This window comes from Condylura cristata, unplaced genomic scaffold (assembly GCF_000260355.1).
Source record: "Condylura cristata isolate star-nosed mole 26May11 unplaced genomic scaffold, ConCri1.0 scaffold00012, whole genome shotgun sequence".
Taxonomy (NCBI): Eukaryota; Metazoa; Chordata; class Mammalia; order Eulipotyphla; family Talpidae; genus Condylura; species Condylura cristata.
In genome coordinates, this window is record NW_004567113.1 from 52,114,548 (window position 1) to 52,140,824 (window position 26,277).

A 26,277-nucleotide genomic window follows, 5' to 3' on the forward strand; every position below is an offset into this window, starting at 1 on the left:
AGAGTGGGGAGCAGAACAGGCAATCTACTGAAATAAACTGCTGAGGGGAGCAGCGGGCGGGTCGGAGAGGTCTGCCACGCCATGTGGGTCACCTCCCTGGCCAGGGATCGAACTCGTGCTGCTGTGACTTCTGAGAGCCTCATAGAGTGGTGCTGTAACCTATTGCACCACGAGGGAGAGCCCAGACCTCACGCCCTTTTACTTGACATATTTCACGGCCCTTCCTGACTTGACAAACACCTTTGTACAATTATCAGAATCAGCAGCTACGACGTTGACCTGATGCTCCTATCTAAGAAATAGTTTATTTTCATATTTTCCTAAAATTTGCCCTTCACAGCTATTTTTCCTTTAACATATGATCCCCACTTGTCACGGCTCTTACTTTGCTTTAATCTGGAACAGTGTCTGGGTCTAGCTTTTCTGTTGTGATATTAACATTTTGGAGACTATGGGACACTTGTTTTCTAGAATAACTTTCAATGTAGATTTGTCTGTCACTCCCCCTTGACTATATTTGAGATGTGCTCATCTGTCAAGGGTATCACAAAAATGGTATTTTGGGGACACTGTCAGGAGGCCCATGATAGCTGCCCAGTATAGGGGAGAAAACATTTTAAATCTCTGCATACTGCTTTAAGTGAAAAATGTATTCCATACTCCTCACCAATATAACCACTGATGGTTACTTTTAAACATGTTTTTTAAAGCTTTTTTACAATGCAACAATACTCAGTACTTGAAATTGTGAGATCAGACATACTTAATTCATGTAAAAGCTTTTCTTCTGTTTTTCAGTTGAAACCTCCAAACATTTAAAATTTAGTAATTCCACAGAGGTTATTTTCCCTGAACTAGAGAGTATTGTTCAAAAGAAATTTAGATCATATTCTGCCACGTAGACACTATGGGCCTTGACAGATGACTCCTTTTTTTAATGACAAATAATTTCAAGTAATTTGGAGGGGGAGGAATCATCTTACATCTTGCCTTACTTTTATTTTTTCAATAAATTCTCAGCTCCCATCTTTAGATAAACACATCAACAGTGTTAATGATATTCTTCGGACAGATTTGTCTGGCCTGGTTCAAAAGGTATGTTTCTTTTTTCTTTTGAAAAAATACAGTAGCTTATTTTATATCATTTTAAAGAGTACATTAGCATGTCATAGGTGAGAGCAAAATAAATAAATAAATAAATAAATAAAGCAGTACCATTCTGGGGAGGGATTGCCAAGTAATTTTGTTCATCACTTCAATGTAAAAAGTATTTATTCAGCATATCTTATGTGTAAAGCACCATGCTTGACCAGGAGACATAAAAGAAAATCACGATTTCACACTCCTGGTGCTCAGATCTGAAGGTGCAGTGCTGATGGTGCCACTGGTGCTCTCCTGCTCACCCTCGAGTCGGCCATGTTGGGTTGGTCTCTCCCCACTTCCATGAATTTGCGCATGACAGGTGCTGTGCCTGGCGCGCTCACGCTCCTTTGCCTGGCTACTTGGATAAGCATCTACTGGCCGCTTGGACCTTAAATCCCCCCAAAGGACGGGACCACATAAGTATTTAGCACTGTCATTGCTCCAGCAACCTATAAATTATTGCTGTTCAGCCAATAAATTGCAAACACAGTAATATTTCTTTTTAAATTGTGAGTCAGTGAGAGCACCGTACGGGAAAGGGAGAGAAAAGTTTATTCTTCTCTTTTCACCTGGATATACAAGAGTCATCCAATACCCATTAAACACTCACTCACATGTGCTGACAAAGTTTACACCCCCCTTCAACAAGCCCTTAGAAACTCTCTGCCTTTGCCGAGGGGGTCAGCTTGTTGCAGCTACATGCAGGAACTGACCCAGGACACCAGCCCCCTAGTAGCGATGAGACCTCTTAGAATGGCCTTTCTTCTTCAATGACATTAGAGCTTGAGTTTTAGTTTCAACAGTACTGGAAAGTAAGACTAATTTTTGAGAATCACTTTATAGCTGCACATGGTACCGTACAACTCAAGGATTCTTCAACTCACCCCTACTGGCACCCTGGACTGGGTGATTTTTTTTGTTGTGAGGGTTGTCCGCATTTTAGGACTTTTACGAACCTAACCACACAATGCCAGCAGTACCCCCACAATTGCAATAACCAAAATGTCAGCAGATGTTGCACACTGTCCCCCAGGGACAAAATCTCTCCAGCTGAGAAACTGGTAAATACCTATAAGCTTGCAACATGTGTTAAAAGTTAAAGATTTAAAAAACTTTTAATATGGTCTTCGATGTACACATTTTACAGAAAATCCTCTCTAAGGAGAGTCAGTTCTAGACATTTTTTTTTTTAATGAGGTAGAGAAATTCCTCAATCTGCCATCTTTTTAAAAAATTTTATAATAGTTTATTTTTACATATTTTTGTGCATTTTTCCATCTCAGTTGCAATCCCCTTGGAGTTCTAAACTTTTAAGGTGATCATTTTAACCTTAACATACATGGCGCATTTTAATGTTGCTTCTCTAGTACTAAGTACTAAATATAGTACTAAGTACTATTCATTTTGCAGTACTAAGCTGCAAAATGAATACAAGTTAACTACTCTATTTCCTGTGAACATCAATTTATTTTGAAATATTTTCAGGCCAAAAAATCCTTTGATGATATACCTGAGATGGTGCAACAGCAAACCATGGACATCATATCAGGTGAGACTCATAGTTTGAAGGGATTTTGTACCTTTCTTTGGGAAGAATCGGATGCTCAGTACAAAGCAATGTTCTGTTTACAATTGTATTCCTTTTCCTCTTAAAACATTCTCTTACTATTATAAAATCTTGAAAACTATAGATATCGGAGCTTTTCAGTTGTGCTATCTTCATGCATTGATATTGGCTTTTTTTTTTAAGATTTATTTATTTATGGATACAGAACTGGGTACAGGTCAGAGGTTCAGGGATGGTGAGAGGATTCACCACACACAGAGTGGGGAGCAGAACAGGCAGATGGACGAAGTACACTGCTGAGGGGAGCAGCGGGCGGGCCAGGAGAGGTCTGCCACACCATGTGGTCACCTCCGGGGCAGGCGGGAATCGAACTCATGCGGAAGTGGCTTTAGCTTCTTAGTGCTGTGCTTTAACCCGCTGCGCCACCAGGGAGGGCCCGATATTGGCTTTTTAAAAAATAACAGTCACACTATTATTGAGCAGTTACTGACACCCCATGCTGGTGGGAGCCCCACAGTTGAGGGCCCTGCAGTGACGACGAGCGCTCTGACTGGTCAACAGCAGCCACGGTCACATCCTGGTGGTTTTGCCGTGGGGCGAGGATGGGGGGAGTTTATTATTACATTTTCAAAATTAACTTAAATTTATTTTTAGAGGAATGCTATGTTAAGGATCGGTTATTTCATTTGACATCTGGTGCTGATACTGCGTTTTAGTCACATGAGGTTGCTTGCAATTTTGTAGACAGAACTGATGTTGAGAGAATCCCACTGGTCTTAGTTGACTGAATCATGTTGCATGCGGGGGATGAAAGTAGAGAATGAATGTCGTATGAACAATCTGTAGCAGGAATGGCGGTGGAACTGGGTTATTCACTAAAAGAAGAAATCTCTGAAGCTAGAAGATTTTTTTTTTAAATCTCTGCTACTTTTTTATTTACTGACCATGAAATTTTAAAATATCATGCTCAAGGTATTTAATTTTCTTTCCCTAATGGTGTTCATTGAACCCCTTCAGCATATGGGTGAATATATTTGATCTTCCACACGGTGCTGTGGGTGGTTTTTGAGTTTCCCTTTGTTGAACCTAAGATTATGCATTTAAAAAGTTAGAATAGCCAGGACGAGAGTTATGCTGCCCTATGCTAGCCTCTGAAGGCGGTCACGCGCTGTGTGTCCGGTAGCCACCTGCTTACTAATCTGTGTCTACTCTTTTTTGTCTCCCCTTTGGACTCTTCTGCCAATACGTGCAGCCCCTTGTAAGTCTGGCCAAGCGAGATGTGAAGTGGGCATGAGTGAGGCTCTCCGGGCAGTGTCATTGCTTAAACCCAAGCCAGAGTTTTCCCAGGTCTGGGCCAGCAATATTCCATCAGTCCAAATATCAATAGTTCAGTTTCACGTCCTTCTAGAAGAAATAAAAGCCCCTAACTCCCATATTTGCACATCTGGCCGTACCCCGCACACACATTTTGAGCGCCTCTGGTGTGCCAGGCTCCGCTGAGCTCTGGAGATGGGTGATGCCCTGTGCCTGTCTTCCACTGAGCGCGGCCACAGGTGCCATTGATGGCTTGCTGGTGACACAGAGACACATGCAAGGGATCCACATGCGAGGGGCAGTGAAAGTGAAGAAGGGGCATCCAGAGTGAGGCGTTCAGAAGGTATTTGCAATGGGAGGACCCAGCCACAGAGAGGGTCACCACAGCTGACAAGCCAAATGTGCTGTGTGGAAGGGGGTGGTCTCCACACCACTCGTCTTTCAAAATCCCAGAAATCGCAGTGTTCGGAAAGAGGCGCCTGGAATCATCTCAGGAATCCTGGGGCCTCGGGCAAACAGAGCATCGCGGAGGCACTGAACAGCCATGGATAGCGCTGAGCTCTCAGGATCTGTCGGTTATGTGAACAACACACTGAGGAAAAGCACCCCCCACCCCATACAGCTGCATTTCAAGCCACGGAATCTGCCACCCCAGGAACACAATGCTTGTTAGAATTGCTAATCTGGTCTCTGTTGAGGCAGAGTCACCTTTCTTTCAGGCCACTGGGAAGTTCACTGGTTAGTATGTCTTTCTCAAGACATAACTGTGGGGGCTCCCTGGTGGTGCAGGGGTTAAGTCTCAGTACTATCAAGCTGTCCACAGCCACTGTGGCACGAGTTCGATCCCCAGCCAGGGAGGGACCCCTATGGCACAGCAGACCCTTCCTGTCTCCCTGCTGCTCCCCTCAGCAGTGTGTTTCACTCAATCTGCCTGTTCTGCTCCCCGCTCTGTCTCTGGAGAATCCTCTCACCTTCTGCCTCGCTGGCCTACAGCCCAGCTCTTATATGCATAAATAGATAAAATCTTAAAAAATAAAAAATCACTGTGGATAGAACTGTTTCTGGCCTGCAGGAGGGGTGGCATGGACCCCAGGGCCGGTCACCGTGGGGCAACCACTTTCCAGAAAACTGGAGTTCACCTCCTCTCTGGTCTGTGAGGCTGAGTAGTAATAAAAACTACTTGTCCCCTGAGAATATTGTCTCTTTTTGCATAAGAGACAGGAATGTGCTACTTTAATAAGTCTTGATTTATATGAGTCAAATTAAATTTCAACAAAAATGTCCCCTCAGATCACTTGAGAATCGTTGCTGGAGAATTACTGTGGTCCTGAAAGCCACTGTAGATGTGGAGGAAATACTGTATCATTAAAATATTTTTTTCCAAAAATCACCTAACAGAAGCATTACATAAACCTGAGTTTCAATTACTTTTCTAGTGCTTTCTGGAAAAATATTCTTTTTTTTTTTAAGATGTGTTTATTTATGCATACAAGAACTGGGATACAGGCTAGAGGTATGGAGACTGAGAGAACTCACCAGACACAAAGTGGGGAACAGAACAGGCAGACTGACTGAAATACACTGCAGAGGGGAGCAGCGGGCAAGACAGAAGCCATCCACCATGCCATGTGGGCCACTCCCTGGCTGGCGATCAAGCTTGTGCTGCTGTGGCTGTGGACAGCATCATGGTGCTGTACTTTCCCGCCTTTCGCCACCAAGGGAGGGCCAGGGGAAAAATTCTTATAGGCAATGACTTTAACCTCCCTGAGCTCAGGGTGACAGTAAGTGTAAGAAACCCTCCATTAGTGGAATCAGTGAGCTCTCTGTGAGGAAAAAGCCCAGCTCGTGTCATCACACATGACGCTGATTAATCTTCTGATGCCTGTTTTTGTCTTTACCGAAGTACTAGAAGAAAACTCTGGCTTGATCTCAGCACCACACCATGGAAGTCAGTGGCAGCTTGCTGTTTTGTTACATAGTTGCTTTTTGATGTCTTTGCTATGCCCATGCTTGTTGCATAGACTTTTCATGTTTTAAACACATGTGACCCCGAAAAAACTAAAGATGGTTGAAATGTTCAGTTCCAAAACAAAGTTTCTGTTTCTTTTAGGCTTAAAAATGTCTAACTGTGGCTTCTTTGCTTTCAGATGTCAAAAGTACCTTGAACTCCATCAGTTCAAACATTGACAAAATGAGTGAACAGATTCCTTTTCAGAATAAGCTGTCCATTTTCTTGGATTACATTAATCGCACTGAAACTTACATCAACCACTATTTACCCTTAGTGGAAAAATATGATATGTACAGGTGAGTCACCCCTTTGGGCTTGTTAACAAGAAGAATAAAACTTGCTATAGAATGGGATAAAAATTGGCATCATAACCAGAATAATCCTGAGAGCAAATTGTACAGAGGCCAGAACCTGATAAGGATTAATCCAAGTTTGTGTTCATTTAAAACGTTGAGTTTTTTCACTTTCAAGGTTCATAAGCTAAAACTGTAGCTTTACAGAGAAGAGTCACATGGTCCCTACACAAGATTGTGGTACAAATCCATGTAGCATTGTGGATCACAAAGAACTTGAGCCCCTCGTTTTCGGTTTTATGTCATTAGTAACCGTTAGAATCTTAGTCCTAATTATCTAAGGCAGATAACAGAATTCCAAAGCTTCAAATAATTAAGAAGGGCATGTGGATAACTCCTTTTCTTTGTCGATTTATAAAATAAATATGCAGAAGTCAGTTTTTGCAGAAGGTGCATCCTCGAACCCACTCAGTTGTAAGAGCTCAGGTAAGCTGTCATCACCCCCTGGAAATGCCCAGTGGTAGGTCTGGCTGGGGGAGGGGCCGGTGGGGGAGACCCACGGTTAAGGGAGGGGAGGCTTGCAGGACCATGGGGGTGTTGGACGCCCTCTCCCGTCCCCACCCCGACACTGCCATCACCCGGCTGGCCAAGCCCATGGAGATCCGAGCCTTGCATCCCTCATGGGCTGTTTATTATCAAGAGCACAAGACATATAATAAAAGTAACAGCAATAGCTAGCATTTAGGGGACAGTGACAGAGTGTGTCCACCCAGAGTTCTGGCACCTCAAATACTCAGACAAGCCCCGGGTTTGTGCCCGGGTACAGGGCATCTGACGATGGCATCTGACCCGGCTCTGCATGGGTGCCCTGCAGATGACAGTTCACACACACACACCCCCCAGTACCCCGTGCAGGGGTGCAGCCATCTGTGCGTATTGGGGACTCCCCCCTTTCTCAGTGAGCTCCCGTCTCCTGAGTGGCAAAAAGCGCACAGGTTTCTGTCTACCTGTCAGCACCCTCCTCCCTCCCTTCTCCCCAAGTCAGACTACAAGCTGATCTTTAAGAAGACATTTGGAGACCTGTGTTAACTGGAAAACTCTGCGGCCAGGTCCCAGGTGGCTTCATACTGTGCTGGGGGCGGGGTCTGGGATAACAGCCCCCCCCAACGCGCAGGTGGCTGTTGTAGGTATCCAGATTGCTTTTCACTGAAAGAAGAACTTGAGTGGTGGCTTTTGTACAGGCACAAATTCTGTATGTTGTGTGTTTTAAAGCTTGGGGGGCATTTCTACCTGGGCATACGCCTCAGCTGCTGGAAGTGGGGGGCATTCTGGGAATGCCAGAGGAGCCCTTCCTGGGGACACCCCCCAGGACCACCAGATCAAGATCTGCACCTGCGGGCGGTGGATTTAGGGTGCCCCTGAAATTCTGACACAGTCAGTCAGCTCACTAGCCACAAAGAGCGCTACTGCTTTGGTAAAGAACACCCTGTGGTGTCCCTCTAGCCCCCCCAGTATTCCCACAACAATATTTTAGAGAAGGGCCACAGGAAAGACCCCAACATGTCTGTATCTTTGTCTACCTGTCACCATTATTACAGAAAGCAGCACTGTAAAAAGGTCTCCTCAAAGAACTCGGGTCTCCAAGGCTGTTTTTACCAGTAGCTTTGGAATTGTGTGGAAGCTGCTGCTCAGCCCCCGGGGCCAGCACAGAGGGGAAAGGACCTGCCCCTGCACTCCAAAGCCAAGGAGGAATCAGGGCTCCTTGCCGTGGGGCTGGAGGCTGAGGCGGGAAGGGGGCTTCTCCCAGCCCGCCTGCCTCTGCCTGTCAGGCGGGCTGCAGGGCTCCGGCCCTCACACTGACCTTCCCTCAGCCTGGCGACATGGCTGTGCGTGACCCTGCGCTTGCTTCCCCAGGTGGCTGGGCGGCCTGATCATCTGCGAGGTGCTGACCATCATCGTGGTCTTTTATTGCCTGGGCTTGCTGTGTGGCACGTTGGGCTATGACCCGAAGGCCACCCCGGCCACGCGAGGCTGCGTCTCGAACACGGGCGGCCTCTTCCTCATGGTGTGAGTGTCTGCCGCCACCCTTCACCCTTCACCCTGAGCAGGGGGTCCTCCTCCCGGGAGAAACGGGCCGTGTCGCACCTGAGCTCATGAGAGAGCAGAGACTCCCGCATCCGCCAGGCCCCGTGTGCCCCCTCCTGACACCTCCCGCCTCCCTGGCGGCCAGAGGCCCTGTGTGCTCTGCTCTGCCTCTCTCTGGATGCAGAGCCACAGCGGCCTGTTCCAGGCGCTCCAGCGTACCCTTCCTGCCTCAGAAGCCCCCTGTTCACTGTGTCTCTGCCAAAAGCATGGTCCCCTCAGCTGCCCCAGCCCGTGTCTGAGTCCCGGCTCTGGGCCGCAGGGAGACCAGGCAGTAGCCCCAGCCCCGCTCGGTCCCCAGCTGAGCACTCACCCCTCAGTGCCCACTGCTGTCTCCCCAACTCCTGGGTGGCGCTTACTGCAGAGAGCCGGGACCCCCCATACACGGAGCAGGCGGAGTCTGACAGAGGTGATGCTGCTGTGTTCCTTGTTCTGAAGTTGCTTTGTTTTGTTCTCCAGTGGGGTTGGACTCAGCTTCCTCGTCTGCTGGATAATCATGGCCGTCGTGGTTTTTACCTTTATCGTTGGAGGAAACGTGCAAAAGCTGGTCTGTGAGCCTTACCAAAACAGGAAGTTATTCCAGGTACATGTGGCTTCTGAGCCTTGAGGGAAGGGCGGGAACGGACGGGCGAGTCCCCCCGAGGTGGGGACCCCATCGCTGTGGGCTTCTTCAAGAATGCAGAAAGGTAAGCAGTTTGCTAGTGGAAGTTGGGATCCTTAACTTAGAATTGAGGAGAAGCCTTCACCTTGCAGCGAGGAGAAAGCTTTTGCCTGTCTCTTCATCCCCCACCAATGGCTTTGCTGTGAGCCGCATAGTTACAGTGTTTCGGCATGTGTATTCCAGTTTCTCCTGTCTTTGTCTGACCCCTCATGACTTTCCAGCTGCTTCCTTTGCTGTTGGCAGTAATTTCGGTGCACTTATCAATACTCTCACCCAAGTTGCTTATGATTTAGTCAGAAGCTCCATCACATAGAAGTTTAGGTCTATAAAGCAGATATTCTTGCTAAGAATAAATGCATGAAATTAAAATTTTTTCGGTGAAGTTTGGTTTTTATTCAATAAGTTGAGATTCCTTTCCTTGGTCAGAGGGGGGAAAATAGAGCATATTCTCCTTTTTAGAATGTGAGGTCAGTCAACTCCAGGGGTAAAAGCCTGTCTGTTAACACGGAGGATAATAGGTTAGGAGGATTAAATTCTCAGCCAGAGCTCCCAAACTATGTGAGACGCCAGGAGATAATTCCCAAGCCCAGAGACTCCCAGAGAACAGTGTTGCCCAGGTGGGCGGTGTGAGGCCCTAAATTGTAAGTGCAAGAGGGGATCCACGCATTCCTGGCAGAGGGTTGACCCTGTGGGAAAGTCAGAGAAGCCCCTGGGAGCTGCCTTCAAGCTCCGCCACCCCCATCCCCCCCAAACACCTGCCAGACTCCAGAACAGCTCTCCACCCGGCTTCGCTCCTGAGTGAGGAAGTTTGGGTTTACACATCCGTCTTCTCACTGTGCATCCCAGAGTTTGTCTCCGGATTCTGATTATTTGAGTCTAACTCCTATTTCACTGTGATAGATTTCTACCTCAACTCTTATGAAATAGGGGGATGACAATAAGGGAAGTGAGGCTTGTCGGGGAGCTTGAATCATTCAGTCCGTTTAGGATCAATCAGTTGGAAGCATCCGTTTGTCAGATTCTCTGCATTTGGCCTCTAGATAAAAAAGGATGTGTCAAACCAGACTTCCTTACCGTCTGGATCGTGTTCAGTGGTTAGAAAGGAATTCCTAAGGTGGAGGGGTATGGCGAGACCCTCTGTGCGTCTCGGGCACGTTCGTGGTCCCACTCACAGCCCACAGCAGCCGAAGCAGATGCGTAGGGGGGAAAGAGGGAGGGAGCTTCCGTTCATTTGTCTGGAGAATAGAGGTGAAGTCAGCGCTTCCTGCTGCTCTCCTGAGCCAACTTGCCTGTTCTGTGCCCATTCTTGACGCACATTCTCCAAATAGAAGTAGTTGTGTGAAGCTGTCATGACTTACTGGAGGGGCTGACAGACCTGTTCCTTCTGTGCTGTTGTTTTCACAAGGAAAGTTACGCTGTGGAGACCCCCCGCCCCCATATTCAATAGAGTATTCATTTTATTACAGGTGCCTATGTTAGTGTAAAACTGTCTCCTTTTGAAAAAAAAAATATTTTTGATTTGTTTCAGCTTTTGGATACGCCATATTTGATAAACGAGAAATGGAAATACTATCTCTCTGGCCTGGTATTAAACAACCCAAATATTACTCTCACTTTTGAACAAGTTTACAGGTATAAATCATTGCACCGTGCTTTTTTATTCCTCCTTAAGTAGTATCATTCCAGAATGAGACTGTCACTTTCAAAGTATCTTTAATCAAATAGATAAGGCTTTTCCACTTCTACAATTAGACGCCTCTCTGGTCTTAGCAAACAGATTGTAGGAACAAGACCAAACTTCAGGCTTTCCTCTGCATGTGAGAGCTTGACGTACCTGCTGCACCTTGGGGTGGCGAGGTCTCAGGTCTGACCGGCCAGCGGTCACTGGGGCTCTCCGATGCTGTAAGGAGGCCCTGTGAAACTCTTCAGATCACACTGCCCCAAGTACATGCCGCACGACAACAGTCCACACCTGGGCACGAGTCACAGATGTGTTCGTGGTGGCCCCCAAGGCTGCATCCCCCTGGGCTCCAGTTCTGACTACCCCAGGGACTTTGAGACCTGGTAGTTCCATGTCCCCTCTATTCAGCAGTGGACATCGAATCTGACACCCAAGAGCCCCCACCACTTGTCATGGAGACAGCAAGTGAGTGGCCAATGTGGCCCCTTGCGCTCCCGTGGGTACGGGCCGTCCAGTGAGCTCTCCTCTCGGCCTGGGACCCGCAGACCAGATGGTCAGCACGTCAACCTGTGGTTCCCTGGAGAGAGCAACACACTGACTCAGGGTGTGGGCCGTTGCCTCCCAGGCAGCCCTTGGAGATCGGGGCTCAGGCTGCAGGACAAGGAAGATAAGCACAAACTGGCAGGAGACAGTCCACCCTCCTCAACTCAGTAGAGCAGGATGCTTCTTGGTGAAGCCAAGTTGAGTTTGCAGCCCAGAGCGCTTGCCCTGCCTGCAGCCCCGCCCACCTCCTTCCGCCTCCCAAGTCACCGTTATTCCCCCAGCTGTCGACTTCCCTCCGCGTGGTGCCTGTGTGAGCGACAGCCTCCAGGAAATACGGAGGCCAGTGGCCGGACAGGAGCTTGCTGGGACTTTGAATCGCGTTCTCGGTGTCCCTTGTAACCCACCTTTTTTCAGCAAGTGTGGATTTACTTTGTTTTATCTTAATGAAAATTCACTTCTTCCCAATTTTTAAATCAATGACCCCTTCATGACATTGAAAACCAGCACAAGGGAGACGAATGAGGATTTCCCAAGGCTGTTGTGTCTCTTCCCCAAGTGGACACTGCGTAGAGCAGAGAATGGCCTCAGGGGTGGTGGGTGCCCTTGGGGCTGGGTGCTGGGTGGACACCAGAAGCCACTTCTGTGTCCAGCATTGAGACAAAGACAGCTAATCTTTCTCTGTCTCTTTAGTGTGACTAGAGAGGTCATGATTCCCCTTGTTCCCCTAGTGATTGCAAAAACAATAGAGGCATTTATTCGACCTTGAAGCTGGAGAACATGTTTAACATCAGTGAGCATCTCGACATTCAGAAGGTAAGGCAGCAGAACCAGGCATGAGATCTGCACATGTCACACAAAATCCAGTTGGTCTCCAGGCTTTCTGTTAGTCAGGTGCAATGGAAGCACAAAAGTAACCATTCTGAAGTGGCCTTTAATAAGTCACCAGGCTGTGCAACCCTCACCTCTAATTCCTCTCATTTCGCTAACTCCTGGGGTGTTCCTCACCCCCAACAGTTGTCTTTCTCGGGGGATGAGTCCCTGCAGTTGTTCACACTCTGGCTCTGCAGGGCCTTGGTGGACGCCCACCAGGGAAGGGCTCCTGCTCACTCTGTTCCCAGAGGGTGTGGGTTTCCCAGGGGCGTGGCTCCCCACAACCTGCCACACTCTTCTGCCAAGTCCGAAGAAGAAGTAAGGCACCAAACACTATGATCCACGCTGTTAACATTTCTCACAAGTCGTGGTCAGGGCCCAGGGCCCAGGGCATCGGCGTGGCTGGCCCATGACAGGAGGCAGCTTGCCAAGCAGGTGGGAGCCCAAGCCCACACCGAGGCTTGAGTCTCAGGAGAGGCCACTCCAGAGCAGACCGGCCAGAGAAGGGGCAGGACCACTTCAGCTGCCCCGACCAGCCGAGGGCTCCATGAGCCTCGCCCACTCCCCTCCCTTGCCCCGGCCTCCTGAGCTATGCAGGGAAGAACCTGGGCAGCCTTCTTCCTTCTGGGCTTCCCAAGTGCAAGCAGATACCAAGGGCCACCGAGAGGAGAGAGTCGCCCAAGCCCCACGCCTGCCCGCTGAGGCCTCACGCAGGTTCCCCGTGCCGCGTTGCTGACCCTTCCCTAGGTGCGCTTTGTCTATGTGAATGATAGCCCCAGTCCAAAACAGGCGTCCCCTGCCCATTTCCGGGCGGCGCCCTGCCCCGTGTTCTCTGCACCGTGAGAGCAGGCTGGAGAGTGCCCGTCGCAGGCGCCAGCCCCGCCCCAAACTACCGCGCTCCTGGGGCAGCCCCATGTTCTGTTTCCAGGGGTGCAAGTCTCCCTACCACCCAAGGCTCGGCCCACTGGGGCCTGCTCTCTCCACAGGGCAGTGGCCTCCAGCTGGCTCAGAAGCCAAGTGCTCTGTGTCTCCCAGCACCCCACCTCGGCGCCCCGATGCAGCCCTCTTTATAACACCCTCTCTTCCCCCAGGCCCCCCGGGTGGGCCCCCACCATGCCACATGGTGGCTGGCATGGAGCGGAAGGGAGGACAGAGGCTGGGAGGGGCTGGCGAGGGCGGAGGGCATCGGGAAGAGCTGCCAGGCCAGGACAGTGGCTTTAGCCCCTGGTTCCGGTCATGTCCCACTCGGGCCCTCCCTGGTTGCGCACAGGTCAGGACGCAGTCCTGCAAGCTGGCCACAGCCAGCTCAGTGCAAGTTCAATCCCAGGCCCTGAGGTGACCCACACGCATGGCAGACCTCTCCTGACCCGCCCGCTGCTCCCTCAGCGGTGTGCTTCATCCATCTGCCTGTTCTGCTCCCCACTCTGTCTCTGGTGAATCCTTTCACCGCCTCTGGCCTGCACCCCAGCTCTGCATGCACAAATAAATACATCTTTAAAAAAATAAATAAATAAAGCGCTCACTCTATGACTTCCTTGGAGGACAGCTTGGCCTCATTTGTGACTTCTCTTTCAATCCTGCAGCATACCAGCAGCATAAGCAAGGGATTTGAAAACCTGCACATAAATGTTAACAATATCGTTCTGCTGGATGATGCAGGAAGAAAAAGCCTCAGGGATTTCAGTTCTTCAGGAGTTGACAAAATAGATTATTACTCCTACCTGGCTGAGGTACAGTGCCCCGCGGTTCGTGCTTTTCTGGAAAACTTTGAGCATCGGATACCTGTGTTTCTTTTTTGCCTGTCTGTGTTTTCGTTTGCATTTTTGGCTCTTTTTATTGCAGTGAGTTTTACATAAGATGAAATGAGCTCAAGCAAGCACCTCACCGGCATTTAGCACCGTGCTTGCACGCCTGGCCCCTCTGGCTCCCAAAGAGCGTCATCGCCCCAAAAGGCAGCCCCCCCACCCCCACCCCACACACACACACACACTATGGGCACCATCATCGCGCTCTGCTCTGTGGCTTTGCCCATTCTGGCTACTTCCTGTGGGCCTGCAGTAGGCAACCTGGCATCTCTCCTTGCCCCTGACCTTTCCTGTAGACCTTTGCGACTGTCCCGCCTTGTAACGTACCTGCACCTTATTTCGTCTTCTGGCTGGGTAGTCTGGTTGAGTGCACCAAGGAAGGCTATGGCACCACCTGACTGGGGGTGCGTTTTGTGGGGGTCAAGCACACCCTCCCACATCCGTAACATGTCTTGTTTCCCCGCCTCTCTTTCAGACGAGTAAAACCCCGACACAGGTGGATCTCTCAGCATTTGCCAATGATCTGGATGCGAAGGTCAGGACATTGGTGAGTTCACACGGAGCCGGGTGACGTGGTCAAGGGCCAGCACTGCCCCGGGAAGCTGCGGAGAAGGTGCCTGGTGCCACCGGTCACCTGGGCTCCGAGTCCCCTCCTGAGCGAGCGAGAGGCCCCCTGCAGCAGGCCTGGCCAGGACGCCAGACCCCGTGTGCCTGAGATGGCAGCTTCGGGGTGCACGAGGCTGCCCCTGATGCCACCCCCACCTTGGAGACAGAGTCCTAGCTAGCTGCATTCTCTGTAGAGCTGTGGTCACCCAGCAACCCCTACACCACCAAACACACACGCACGTGCACACACTTGCAGTGTGCAGAGGGCTGGCTGAGCGCCGGCCGGAAATCCCAGCTGGGCTTCTGACACGTAGGTAAGGGAAGGCACAGGCACCCCCATGGGCACCCCCCACGGGCCCCCCCTCAGCACCACCCATGGGTACCAGCATATTGATCTGGTTATTTGTTCTCTTTGTAGCCCCCTGGGAACTTGAAAGATTCTCTAAAAACCCACGTGCAAACTCTTAGAAACCTTCACCAGGACCAAGTCGTTCCTTTGCAACAAACCATGGTAACGATCCAGAGCCGCTGGCCGGCGGCGGTGACCTGTTGACTTTCCTTTAGCTCAAAGACGCACGTCGGCCCCGGCTAAGACACTGAGTTACCGGAAAAATGAAGGGTCGTAGCCGGGCTTGAAAGAAAACCAAACTCCTGGCTGCCGCTCTGGCGGCTCGGTGCCCTTCTCCGGCTGAGCGGCCAGGCTCAGTGTGTGCTGCCTCACACTCGCGGCTCCTCCCCACTCCACTCCCGGGGGTGTCTGGTGCGTCCTCGGCTCAGAACAGGCGGCACTGGCCTTCTGTTCAGAGCTCGCTCTTCCTTGCCTGCTCTTGTTGGCCAAACCCTGCCAAGAACTAAGTGAGTCAAGGGAAAGTCCTGCTCCTCCTCCTTGATCCTCCCAGAACCAGGGCAGCCTGTCTGCAGACAGACACGGGTTCTGTCCACACAAACCAGGGGTGAGCAAACTGCACCCCCTCCCGGAAAATAGAGAGAGCCCTGAGCTACAGTGTGCTTGCTGCCTGCTGTTGTAAATAAAGTTTTATTGGCCCCCACCCATGCTCATTTATTACGCATGACCCTTGGCTGCTTTTGGCTGCAGGGGACCTGGCCCGACAGGGTCCACAAGGCCTAAACCGCCTGCAGAGTCAGTCGGGCACTAAATAATCAAGTCTGCCAGCCCCTCAGCTAAACCCTTTCGCCTCAGTCACCCTCATGAATGCCAACACCTAGCAAAGACAATGCACAGGGTTCGGGGCCCTGGCCTGCGGCGTCCTGGCCTTTGCCACTTAGTGAACATGCCAGCTTTTGTCCGATGCGATTCTCGAGCAGAGATGTGCCATGCACACCGACCCTGCGTTGAGCCACTACAGAGCAGCACATTTCACGGCTGTTTGCCTAGCGTTGAGCCACTACAGAGCAGCACATTTCACGGCTGATCTGGGGGAAAAACAGGGACCCAAGTCTTGTGCTGTCACTGCTTCATGTTTCAAAAGTCGGAACCTATCTGTCTGCTCCCCAGGACTCTGCACACCGAAGCGTGAAGGAGCTTCAGGGAGTCACCAGTGGCTTGGAGGTAAGGACGGATTTTCTTCGCCGGCCGCAGGGTTTGTTATAAAAGCACATACATACGGGCATTCAGAGAGCCTTTTAGCCTGCAGGTGGGTTTTTCTTTTTGGAAAAAAGAAAAAGTTGCCGTTACCTGCACTACCCCACCATGCAAAGTCCAGATGGGCATAACTAGTCAGCCTGGCATCCCGTGCCAACTGGCTGACTTCTTCGTGGACGCCACGTCCACTGATGCTTGTTCTCCAGGCGAAGGTGAACACCATCCTGGCCTCTCTGGAGTCTGCGCAGGATTTCATCACAAACCGCATTTCCTCTATTATAGTGGAGGTAAGTCTTCTTTTATAAAATGATGATGCTGGCGGCAAATATGTGCATGGAACCGCCTGGTTTCACGGGCTTGGTGCGGTCATCTGCAGCCATTTTGATGGTCTTCTGCCTTGGGTCTTTGCAGGAAAGCAAGCAGTACACAGAGAGAGTAATAATAGGGTCCTTTGAACGTTACCTGCACTGGGTCAAGAACACGGTGAGTGGCCTTATCTTTTCTGAAGAGCACTGACCCGTGTGTCAGAGTAGTTGTGGTCTAGGATAAAACCAGGGGGATAGAAAATTAGATTTCTGTAATTCAGTAAGTGGCTTTGCGCGTGGGCATGCCTGGAGCCTGGCATGTGGCCTGCCCAGCTGGGGGTTCACGCCCTGGAATGTCCCCCAGCTCACCGTGCGCATCTTAGAAGCAGCCACCTCAGAGGCCACGGCGCTGCTTTGTGAGACGGGCCAGGAAAATGGCGCAGCAAGTGCTCCGGACTGGAGTTGTTGCCCACGGCGGCTGTGTTTTCATCCCCGCAGGTCACAGAGCAGATAGCATCCTGCAGACCCGTGGCCAACACCTTGGATTCTGCTGTTGACGTCTTCCTGTGTAGCTACGTGACCGACCCGGTGGTACGAATTCCGTCCTCCCAAATAGGCAGGCCCATGGTTCCCCACATTTTCTGTGTCTTATCCAAATGGTCGTCCATGCTCTAATATAAAATAATTTTCTGCTCGGGACTATTATGGTTAGCGAATCTACGACGTAAGGGCCAAAATGTGGATGGGTGCGTGTAACACCTACTCGCCTAGAAGTTTCCAAAGCACCTGCGGTGTGCAAGATGGCTTCTGTCTTCCTTCACACAGTACTGTACCGGATGAGGACGCCTGGTCCCTCTGCTCAGACGCAGAACAGGGCAAGAGGGCTTCATCAGCTGCCCTCTGAGCGCATAAAGGGACTCCAGTCCCGGGGGCTGCAGCCTCCCACGCGGGTCCCCTGGCTGCAAGGGGCGGTCACCAGCTGAGGGAGTTTGGGGGGGCGGTTGGCGGCATCACTTCTGAGGCCCTAGTGCAAACCTTTGTCTTACCACTAGGTGCCGCTGTTCCTCACTTTAAACTCACAGGCGCCACCCAAGATTTGCACTTATTATAACAGATAGACTTTGCACAGTGACTGGCCAGTCGGAAGCTCACCAGTGGTTTCACGGGCAAACAGAACTCCCCCGAAACACTGCAAACTAAAGTCATGTCCCTCCAAGCAGCTGCCGTTTTACCGTCTCACCTTCCACACTTCATTCTTCTCCTTTCTCTTTTCCTCCAGAATCTGTTCTGGTTCGGCATGGGAGCAGCGAGCATGCTTTTAATCCCGGCCCTCATTGTTGCCGTGAAGCTGGCCAAGTACTATCGTTGCATGGATTCGGAGGACGTGTATGAGGAGTAAGTGGCCAGTTTCCACAGCGGCTGTGGGACCCATTTCTTTTTCCCCTTTAAAGATTTATTTATTTGTGCATACAGAGCTGGGTACTTCACCAGAGACAGAGTAGGGCACAGAACAGGATGATCGATGAAGCACACAGCTGAGGGGGCAGCGGGCGGGGCAGGAGAGGTCTGCCGCACCGGTGGTCACCTCCGGGGCGGGGATCGAACTCGCACTGACGGGGCTGATGGGGCTGACGGGGCTGCGGTTGGCTTGCGGGCGGTTGGCTTGCGGTGCTGCGTCCTTACCCATTGCACCACCAGGGAGGGCCCTGTGGGACCCATTTCCCAGCGGTGCTAAAAAGCCATCTCCCAGGAGAGAAAGTTTAAAATTTTTAAAAGGGGGCGGGCTTGCCCATCCTGGTGTTTCCTTTGGGCGAAGTTCAGACGCTTGTTGCCTTTCCCCTCTTGCTGGGCCCCCTGGCCTCCCTGACAGCTCTTGTCTCTCCGTTGCAGCCTCTCTCCCCCTGAGACCTAGCGCCCAGCTAGCGGCTGGGCCTGGCTGGTTTGCACGGCTCTCTGCCGCCGCCTCTCTGTCTGCTCAGCTGTCTGGCTTCTCCGCTTCAGCCTCGATGCATGCCTCTCCTCAGCGTGCTTCTTCTGAATCTGGGCCCTCGGGAGCCTTACCAGAGTAAAATATGGGGGTGATGCCGTTGATGGTGATGGCAATTAAAAAAAATTGTATTTCCCTTTTTTGTATTTTGTAGTTTTGAAACCGCACCTGTGAAAATGTAAGTTTTTTTTTATCATTACCATAAAATGAGACTGGGGGGGGCTTTATGGTTATGTAAAGGCTTTTGAAATGACGTTAATAACAGCATTCACCTACAAAAGGACAGCACGCCCCGCTAAAAATAAATGCTGATGTCTCTTACAGCGAGGCTAGGGGCGGAGAGGGCTGTAGAAATAGTTGCTGAATTAGGAAATATTTCACAGAGAGCCTTGTTCAGCTACCAAATGGATGCTTTGATACTTGGTTTTTAAAGGCAACAAAAATGTAAACCGTTAGCTTCTTTGCTGATTTACCAAATTGTCACAAACCTCCGGTGAACACGCATTGCCTGTAATCCACGGTGTGGAGATTTTCTCTCAGCCATAATGTGAGCTTTTGTTTTGTTTTTTGCCTGTTTTTTTTTTTTTTTTTTTTTTTTTTTACAGTATGAAAAATAGTAATACAGATTTGCACAGGCATCACCCCAATGGGACTGTGTGAACAAAGTCTCTAAACTGTGCAAGAGTCTTCGATCCCAGCGTTGTTAAGGATGAGGTGGGAAACCCTCCCTCAGACGGTCCCAGAGCTTAGCGCCGGCCCTGGAGAAGCAGAAGCTGTGAACGACCTTCCAACTCCCGGCTGTGCCTCCACCCTGAGTCCTCGCCCTGGTGAAGGCTTCATCGGCCGCCCTGTTCATTTCCAGGCGCGTCTCTGGACGCAACCTGAGCCGGCCGCGTGCTTTCGCGGGGTGCGGGAGACGTGGTGCCAGCTAGCCGAGCGCGGCGGGTGTGTCCGCAATAAAGAATGATCAGGAGCGCGCCTCCCCTCGTCCTGGAGAGATACCCCCTCACGTCCCTGCTTCTTTTCTGAGGTGGCCGGTGCCCTGATAGGGGCTCACACCCGGGCAATGGGTTCTCCCTCAGCAGCAGGCGGGAGCCTCCCTGGAGCACATCCTGTGGGGTTGGCCCCAAGGGGGCTGTGGTGGAGTCTCTGGGGCTTGCCCCAGAGCCCACAGGTGCCGGCAGGCAAGCCTGTGCCTTCCTTGGCTTCCAGAGCCATATCCAGTCCCTTCGGTCTCCACAGGAGTGTCCATAATGGGGCTGTCCATGCCCACTGTTCTTTAGGGCCACTGAGGGAGGCCCCATCCTAAGCAAGACGCCCTCATCTTAATCTCACATCTGCCAGCGCCTATTTGGAGCAGTGGCACGTGCCAGGTGACTTGAAAATGGGGGGCATGGAGGGGTCAGCCAACCCAGTAGAGTCGCCCAGCAGAGGCAGCAAGTAGCCATAGTGGTAGGTGTGAGGGACAGCCCACTGCACGCCAGGCCTCGAATTAAATGAACCGCCTCAGAAAGGACCCAGCATGGAGGCATCGACCCTGCAAAGCGGGGCCACACCCCTCTTACTCTCGCCTGTCTTGTCACTCAGCCACGCTGTGTGCAAATGTCTCTCACCATCGACCAGCTCCCGCCCTCCGAGGACTCACCTGGGGGCATTTCTTTAAAATACTGATGTTTGGGTCCAAACCCCAGAGAGTCTGACGTGACTGTAGGGATGGGCTGCACGTGGAAGTGTTACAGGGCCTCCCCTTATCTTGTTATAGAACAAAATCTGTTACAACAGGGAGAGAGGGGCACCCCTGAAGCCCCCAAACCTGCCTGTACTAAGTGGGTTCTGCCATCCGCCGCGTCAAGACAAAACATATAACCCTTGAATGCAAAGGGACTTTAATACAGTGAATATACAATACGGAACACAGAGAATGTAACTTCTAAATCAAACACCTGAAGTGACCCATCCCCTCGTGGGCAAAAGTCAACCCAACAGGGATGGGCCCAGAGCAAGGCCTGAAAGCCGCCACGAGACTAAAGCACCTTCTGGCTGGGACCCATGGAAAAGGGTCAGAAATGGCCAGACGAGTCTGGGAGGAAAAGAGCAACATCAAAATCAACATGAACACTGCCATAGTCTCCTCCCGACAGGTCTCTCACCCACATCTGCCTTAACCAGCCCAGGGCCAGGAAACAAGCCTGGTTTCTCCCTCACATGCTCGCTGCTCCATGTGGCTTCCTCAGGTCTCCTCCTTATTCTCCATCCAGCTCCAGTCTCCTCTTCTTTTTCTCTGCTCAGCTCCACCCTCCTTCTGGGTGGGGCAGGGAACCTGCAACCTTTTCCTGGGGCCCCCCTGTTACAGAAGGTTCCACTTGCCCGGCTGGCTCTAATTTACAGGGTGGACATCCTGCCCCAGTTCAATCCTCTCAGTTCCTTGAGACACAGCAGATGGTTCTGAGGTGCAACAGGGACCCAGAACCACGAGCCCACTTTGATGAGGGCAGGACGCAGAGGCGGTGGCGGGCGGGCAGGGGAGCGAGGCTGCCGTTCATTTTCCAGGTTTCACATACACTGACCAGCAGCTGGCTCTCACCTCTGCGTCCTTCGCTAGGGCGCACGCCTCCTACGAGGACGGCGGTTTTATTCCTAATTCTCAAACTCAGCTACCTGAGCTTGGAGAGCAGGTTGCCCCTCACACAGCTTGGAGGTGTTCAGGCCATTAGAAGTGTTGGGGGCAGAGGGGTGCTGGTCCCGGTGTACCTCGGGCGAGGATGGGCGAGGACCCGCTCCTCCCGCCCTTCCCACTCTCCATGCTGCAGAGCCCACAGAGCCCCCGGGCCTGCTGACTGAGGTGCTGGGGAGCTTCTGGCCATCAGAGGGGCCCTGGCGTGCTCTCCTCAGGCTCCACCCCAGCCCTCCTGAGTCTCGGTCTCAGAGGGGGTCCTGCTCCCTTTTGTGTATGTATATTTTAATAATATAAGTTTATTTTTTAAAAGATTAATTTATTTGTGCATACAGAACTGGGGTGCAGGCCAGAGGTGCAAGGGTGGAGAGAGGATTCACCAGAGACAGGGTGGGGAGCAGAACAGGCAGATCAACGAAGTACACTGCTGAGGGGAGCAGCGGGCGGGTCAGGAGAGGTCTGCCACGCCATGTGGTCACCTCCGGGGCAGGCGGGGACCGAACTCATGCTGTAGTAGCTTTAATTTCTTAGTGCTGTGCTTTAACCCGCTGCGCCACCAGGGAGGGCCCTATAATAGTTTATTTTTACATCATTTTGTGGCTTTTTCCATCTCAATTGTAATCCCCGTGGGCTTCCCTTTTGTATATACATATATTTTTTTAAAGATTTATTTATTTGCTCATACAGAACTGGGGTACAGGCCAGAGGCTCAGGGGCGGCGAGAGGCTTCACCAGAGACAGAGTGGGGAGCAGGACAGGCAGATCAACGAAGTACACTGCTGAGGGGAGCAGCGGGCGGGTCAGGAGAGGTCTGCCACGCCATGTGGTCACCTCCGGGGCAGGCGGGGATCGAACTCATGCTGCAGTGGCTTTTGCTTCTTAGTGCAGTGCTTTAACCCGCTGCGCCACCAGGGAGGGCCCCCTTTTGTATATTTTTAACAAATTCCCATTGAGTTCAAAACACAGTAACGGTGGCCGGGAAAGAACTCAACCCATCCTAAAGGAAAAGTTCCTGTTTCGTTAGAAAGGAGCTTTTTGCCCAAGAAATGTGACTAAGTTCCTCTGAAAACCACAAGTTGTTGGAAAGCCTCTGTGCTGAAGTGACTGCTTAGAGGAATGGGGGCTGGTTCTGAGGGGCCCCTGGTCCAGCCAGCCTCGGAGGAGGTGCCTGTGACTGGAGAACTGGGGAACCCTGCGTCCCAGTTCCACAGAGGCCCCGCATCTGACCTTGTGACATTGGTTGCAAAAGTTCGTTAGTACAAGTTTCAGTGCTAAGCAAATCCTCTGAGTTGCTGCCCAGTGGTCTGTCAGCAGCTGTGTAACAGGGCATAGCCTGCAAGTGCCTTCATTTGGGTCTGTGAGTTTGTTTCCATTCCATTGCATATGTCCTGTTTACACGCTGTTTACATCAGCAGAGCCCAGGGAGGGCTGGGTGCTGGGGCCTTGGACCTTCCTCAGAGCTTGGAATTCCTAGTTGGACTCAGGAATGTGGACTTGATTGGGCTTTCATCTGGGGTAAGCCTGGGATCCAGACACCTCCACCCCAGGTTCCCTCAAGCCATACCAGTAACTCAGCAGTGAGTGAGCAGAGGCCGGACCTTTCCCCTCCAGCTACTGAGTCTTCCCTTCAAGCTTCCAGAAATTCCCTCTGCCTCTGGCTCCTGCTGTCCCTGCCCAGAGCCCCTCCAGGCCTCTCTCCAGCAAAGCGATTCCCCTGAGGTGGTCACAGCTGATCCTTGTCTCCTCCGCCCTCTGGGCTCCTCCCGGGCAGGCCTTCACCTGCATTCCAGTCAAGGACAGGGAGAGGCTGGGCCAGAGGAGGGCTTCACCTCAACACAGCATCCTCCACTGGGCAGGGCGAGGCCCGCTGCCCAAGTGGGGAGCACCCTCCCTCACCTTGGTCTCGGGGATTCCTGCCACACTTGACTGCGGCTCCCCGGGGACGCAGAGCTCCTAATTCAGGCCCCCTGCGGTTGCGTTTTGTACAGGCCCGAGCAACACAGACACTAAGTGCCTGGTTCTTAGCCAGCCAGGGGCAGCCTACCCGACAGGAATGCATTTTCTTATAAACTCCGGGGCTGCCAACCCCGGGCCAGTGTCGGCAGGGCCTTGCCTTCCAGATGCTCTTCCACCTCTTGGTCAAGTTTCCTTTTCTGTTTTTTAAAAAGATTCATTTAGTTGTGCATCCAAGAAGGGGGGTACAGGCCAGAGGTACAACCACATTGTGAGGTACTTGGATTTCGGATTTAACAATGAACTTTTGGGGGGTCGTGTGTAATCACATGGGTCTACATGAATATACCAGAGAAGGGACGGAGCCAAGTTTCCATATTGTTAAGGCAGCACAGTTGTTCCAGACCCAACTTTATGGAGAAACATAGAAACTCAGAAAAGGCCTTTTATCATCCCGGCCCCGGGCTGGCTCCCTCTCTGGATCATTGGATCATCGGATTGGGGAAGAGGCTTGTGCTGAGTTACTGAGGTTGGGGTGCCACCCAGATGGGCTGTAAAGGCTCAGGAAAACAGGGTGTTTCTGCACTGTCCTGAGCTGCTCAGATGCCCTCCGGGCGCCGCACTGTGTGAACTAAGCTACATGTAAGCAAGTCTGAGTGAAGCATGGACTTCGACAATCACTTAGCAGTATTGGTGCAATAGTGTCTTTCTAGGTAGCATAGAAACCCGGGGGCTAGCAATAGGGGGACATGGCATTGTCCCCCAAGTCTAAATCTGTTCTATTTCTTAAGTCTTAATGAAGTAAGAGCACTAGGGTGGAGAAAAGGGAGGGAGGGCTGTGAACACACAGGCAGACTGGCCAGGTGGCCAGTCTGCTGCGGCTGCCTGGCTGAGTCTCACTGGACGCTCACGAGCTCCGTGGCTGCCTTCACACACAGCCTGTCTCCCTGTCAGGGACGGTGCTTCCCCTTACACAGCCGTGAGTCAGGTTTCAGGTGTCAGGAACTTGCCTACAAGGAAACTTACTTTTTATTTGTTTGTTAAGATTTATTTATTTATGCACACAGAACTGGGGTGCAGGCCAAAGGTGCAGGGGTGGTGAGAGGACTCACCAGAGAGAGTGTGGGGAGCAGGACAGGCAGACTGATGAAGTACACTGCTGAGGGGAGCGGTGGGGAGACAGGCGAGGTCTGCTGTGCCTTGTGGGTCAGCTCTGGGCGGGGGGATCGAACCTGCACTGAAGCGGCTGCGGCCGGCTTGCAGTGTTTCGGTCTGTGCTACCAGGGTGGGCCAAATCTTACCTTTCTATGGTTTTGTTCCTACATTTGTAAGAGGGGGGTTCGTAATAGGACTCCTGTGGAAATGGAGACAAGATTTTAGCAGGGGGATTGGAACGCAGAGATGATTGACAGTGGTCAGCTCATTGTTGCTATGGTCATCACCACCACCAACCTCATCACCACCATCAATCTCATCCCCACCACAGTCATCATCATCTCTAGATATCTTGAAGCAGAAACTCTTAACTAATTGTAATCTTACTTTTCTCAGTTGTTAAGTGGGCATAACGCCTTAAGACTCCATGGAAGTATAAGAGAAAAATTGTTAGGTGAACATTTATCAGCTTCAGTCCCCGACAAAGACGGGCCTTGTTGCCATCAAGACTGTTCAGATCAGATCTTCACACTGACACCCAGATTCTGCTCTACACCCCGATCCTCCTCCCCGGCTCCCCAGTGGTGGGGGAGACAATCCCTCATCCTGAGGCTGTAAGTGCTGCTAGCTTCTGTTTTCTCCTGACTCAAATCAAAGGTAAACCCCACTCCTGATACAAGCTCCGTTTCTTCTGGAAAGCTAGTGCATGGCCTCTACTTGTAAAAATGTTACAGGGCACCCCAATGTGAATTGGGGTGCCTGTCTGTGGGTCTTCACCTACGCACTTAAGATTCAGTCGTAGTATGGACACACTGCAGAAAGGTTCAATAATGGATTTATTTACAAGGAGAAAGGTAAAGGAACAACCCGGGGAAAGGGGGAGAGAAACACAAGTTAACTGGAATGTCCTGTCAGTTCTGCTGACCTGGACTCCGCCAGCTCGCTGAAAACCGATCGAGAGCCAAACCACCAGCCGCGGGCCACCAGGCCAGGAGCCCCCAGAGCCCACATGTCAGGTTTTGTCCTGACCTGGCTACTCAGCCCCGCCCTCACGCCCCAGCGAGCTTCTCCTTCTAACTGATGGGATTTGCAGTTCCAGTATCTGGAGTGGGGCGGAGTCCATGAGACCTGTACCTGTTACAAAAAGACCCAAAATGTTCAAAAGCCCCATCCATGGCAAGAATTACGAGTCGGTACCGTCCTTCCAGCAGCTCGGGGAGACTGTGGGGGCCTTCTGGGGGTCTGGGCCAAAACGACCTCTGAAGCTGAGCTTGGATGGGCAGGAGTCTCATGCTCGGCCTTCCTGTCTCACCTTCGCCTCTGTTGGTAATTAATTGACTTACTGATTCTCAGCAAGAAACAGAGCTCTGGGCCCTCCCAGATGGCAGAACCCGTTAAAGCTCTGCACCATGAAGCTATCGCAGTCACTGCAGCACAAGTTCAATCCCTGGCCAGGAGCTGACCCACAGGGCGCTGCAGACCTCTCCTGACCCACCTGCTACTCCCCTCAGCAGTGGATTTCAGTCAACCCGCCTGTTCTGCTCCCTACTATGTCTCTAGTGAATCCTCTCAGCACCCCTGTACCCCAGCTGGCCTGTACCCCAGCTCTGTTGCATAAATACATAAATCTTTTAAAAATGCAAGTGAGGCCACTTGATGTGCCAAATTTGCTCCGACCCTCTACATGGACGGCCCAGTCCCCCGTCATTTAGTGGGGCCCTAGGCAGGTGCTGCCATGGTGGGCAGGCAGGTGACCAGCGGAGGGTCAGAGAGATTTGTTGCCCTGGCTGAGGTCACACAGCTCGTGGCTTCAGGACCTCGCCTGGCCCGGCCTGCCCTGGATGCGTCTGGACAGCGCCGACGGGACAGGCCCAGGCTCACTCAGTGAGTCCCAGCAGGAAGCCCCAGGTCAGGGCCCCTTAGCCAGCCCCCGGGGTGCACAAGGGCCCCGAAAACCAGGTGGC

At 51.6% G+C, this 26,277-nt stretch overlaps 1 protein-coding gene across 1 annotated transcript in view; it reads left to right on the top strand.

The window, feature by feature from the left end:
* Positions 1-19,512, top strand: part of PROM1 (prominin 1) — a 52,380-nt gene extending 32,868 nt beyond the window's left edge. The window contains exons 7-23 of the mRNA XM_012724038.1: positions 1,021-1,095; positions 2,629-2,692; positions 6,172-6,331; positions 8,243-8,395; positions 8,930-9,053; positions 10,660-10,763; positions 12,084-12,168; positions 13,809-13,955; positions 14,506-14,577; positions 15,055-15,147; positions 16,153-16,206; positions 16,446-16,526; positions 16,651-16,722; positions 17,043-17,135; positions 17,824-17,939; positions 18,686-18,709; positions 19,137-19,512. Of these exons, the coding sequence (XP_012579492.1) occupies positions 1,021-1,095; positions 2,629-2,692; positions 6,172-6,331; positions 8,243-8,395; positions 8,930-9,053; positions 10,660-10,763; positions 12,084-12,168; positions 13,809-13,955; positions 14,506-14,577; positions 15,055-15,147; positions 16,153-16,206; positions 16,446-16,526; positions 16,651-16,722; positions 17,043-17,135; positions 17,824-17,939; positions 18,686-18,709; positions 19,137-19,191 (1,572 nt within the window). The 3' untranslated portion in view covers positions 19,192-19,512. The remainder of the gene's footprint in view (positions 1-1,020; positions 1,096-2,628; positions 2,693-6,171; positions 6,332-8,242; positions 8,396-8,929; positions 9,054-10,659; positions 10,764-12,083; positions 12,169-13,808; positions 13,956-14,505; positions 14,578-15,054; positions 15,148-16,152; positions 16,207-16,445; positions 16,527-16,650; positions 16,723-17,042; positions 17,136-17,823; positions 17,940-18,685; positions 18,710-19,136) is intronic.
* The last annotated feature ends 6,765 nt before the right edge of the window (positions 19,513-26,277 follow it).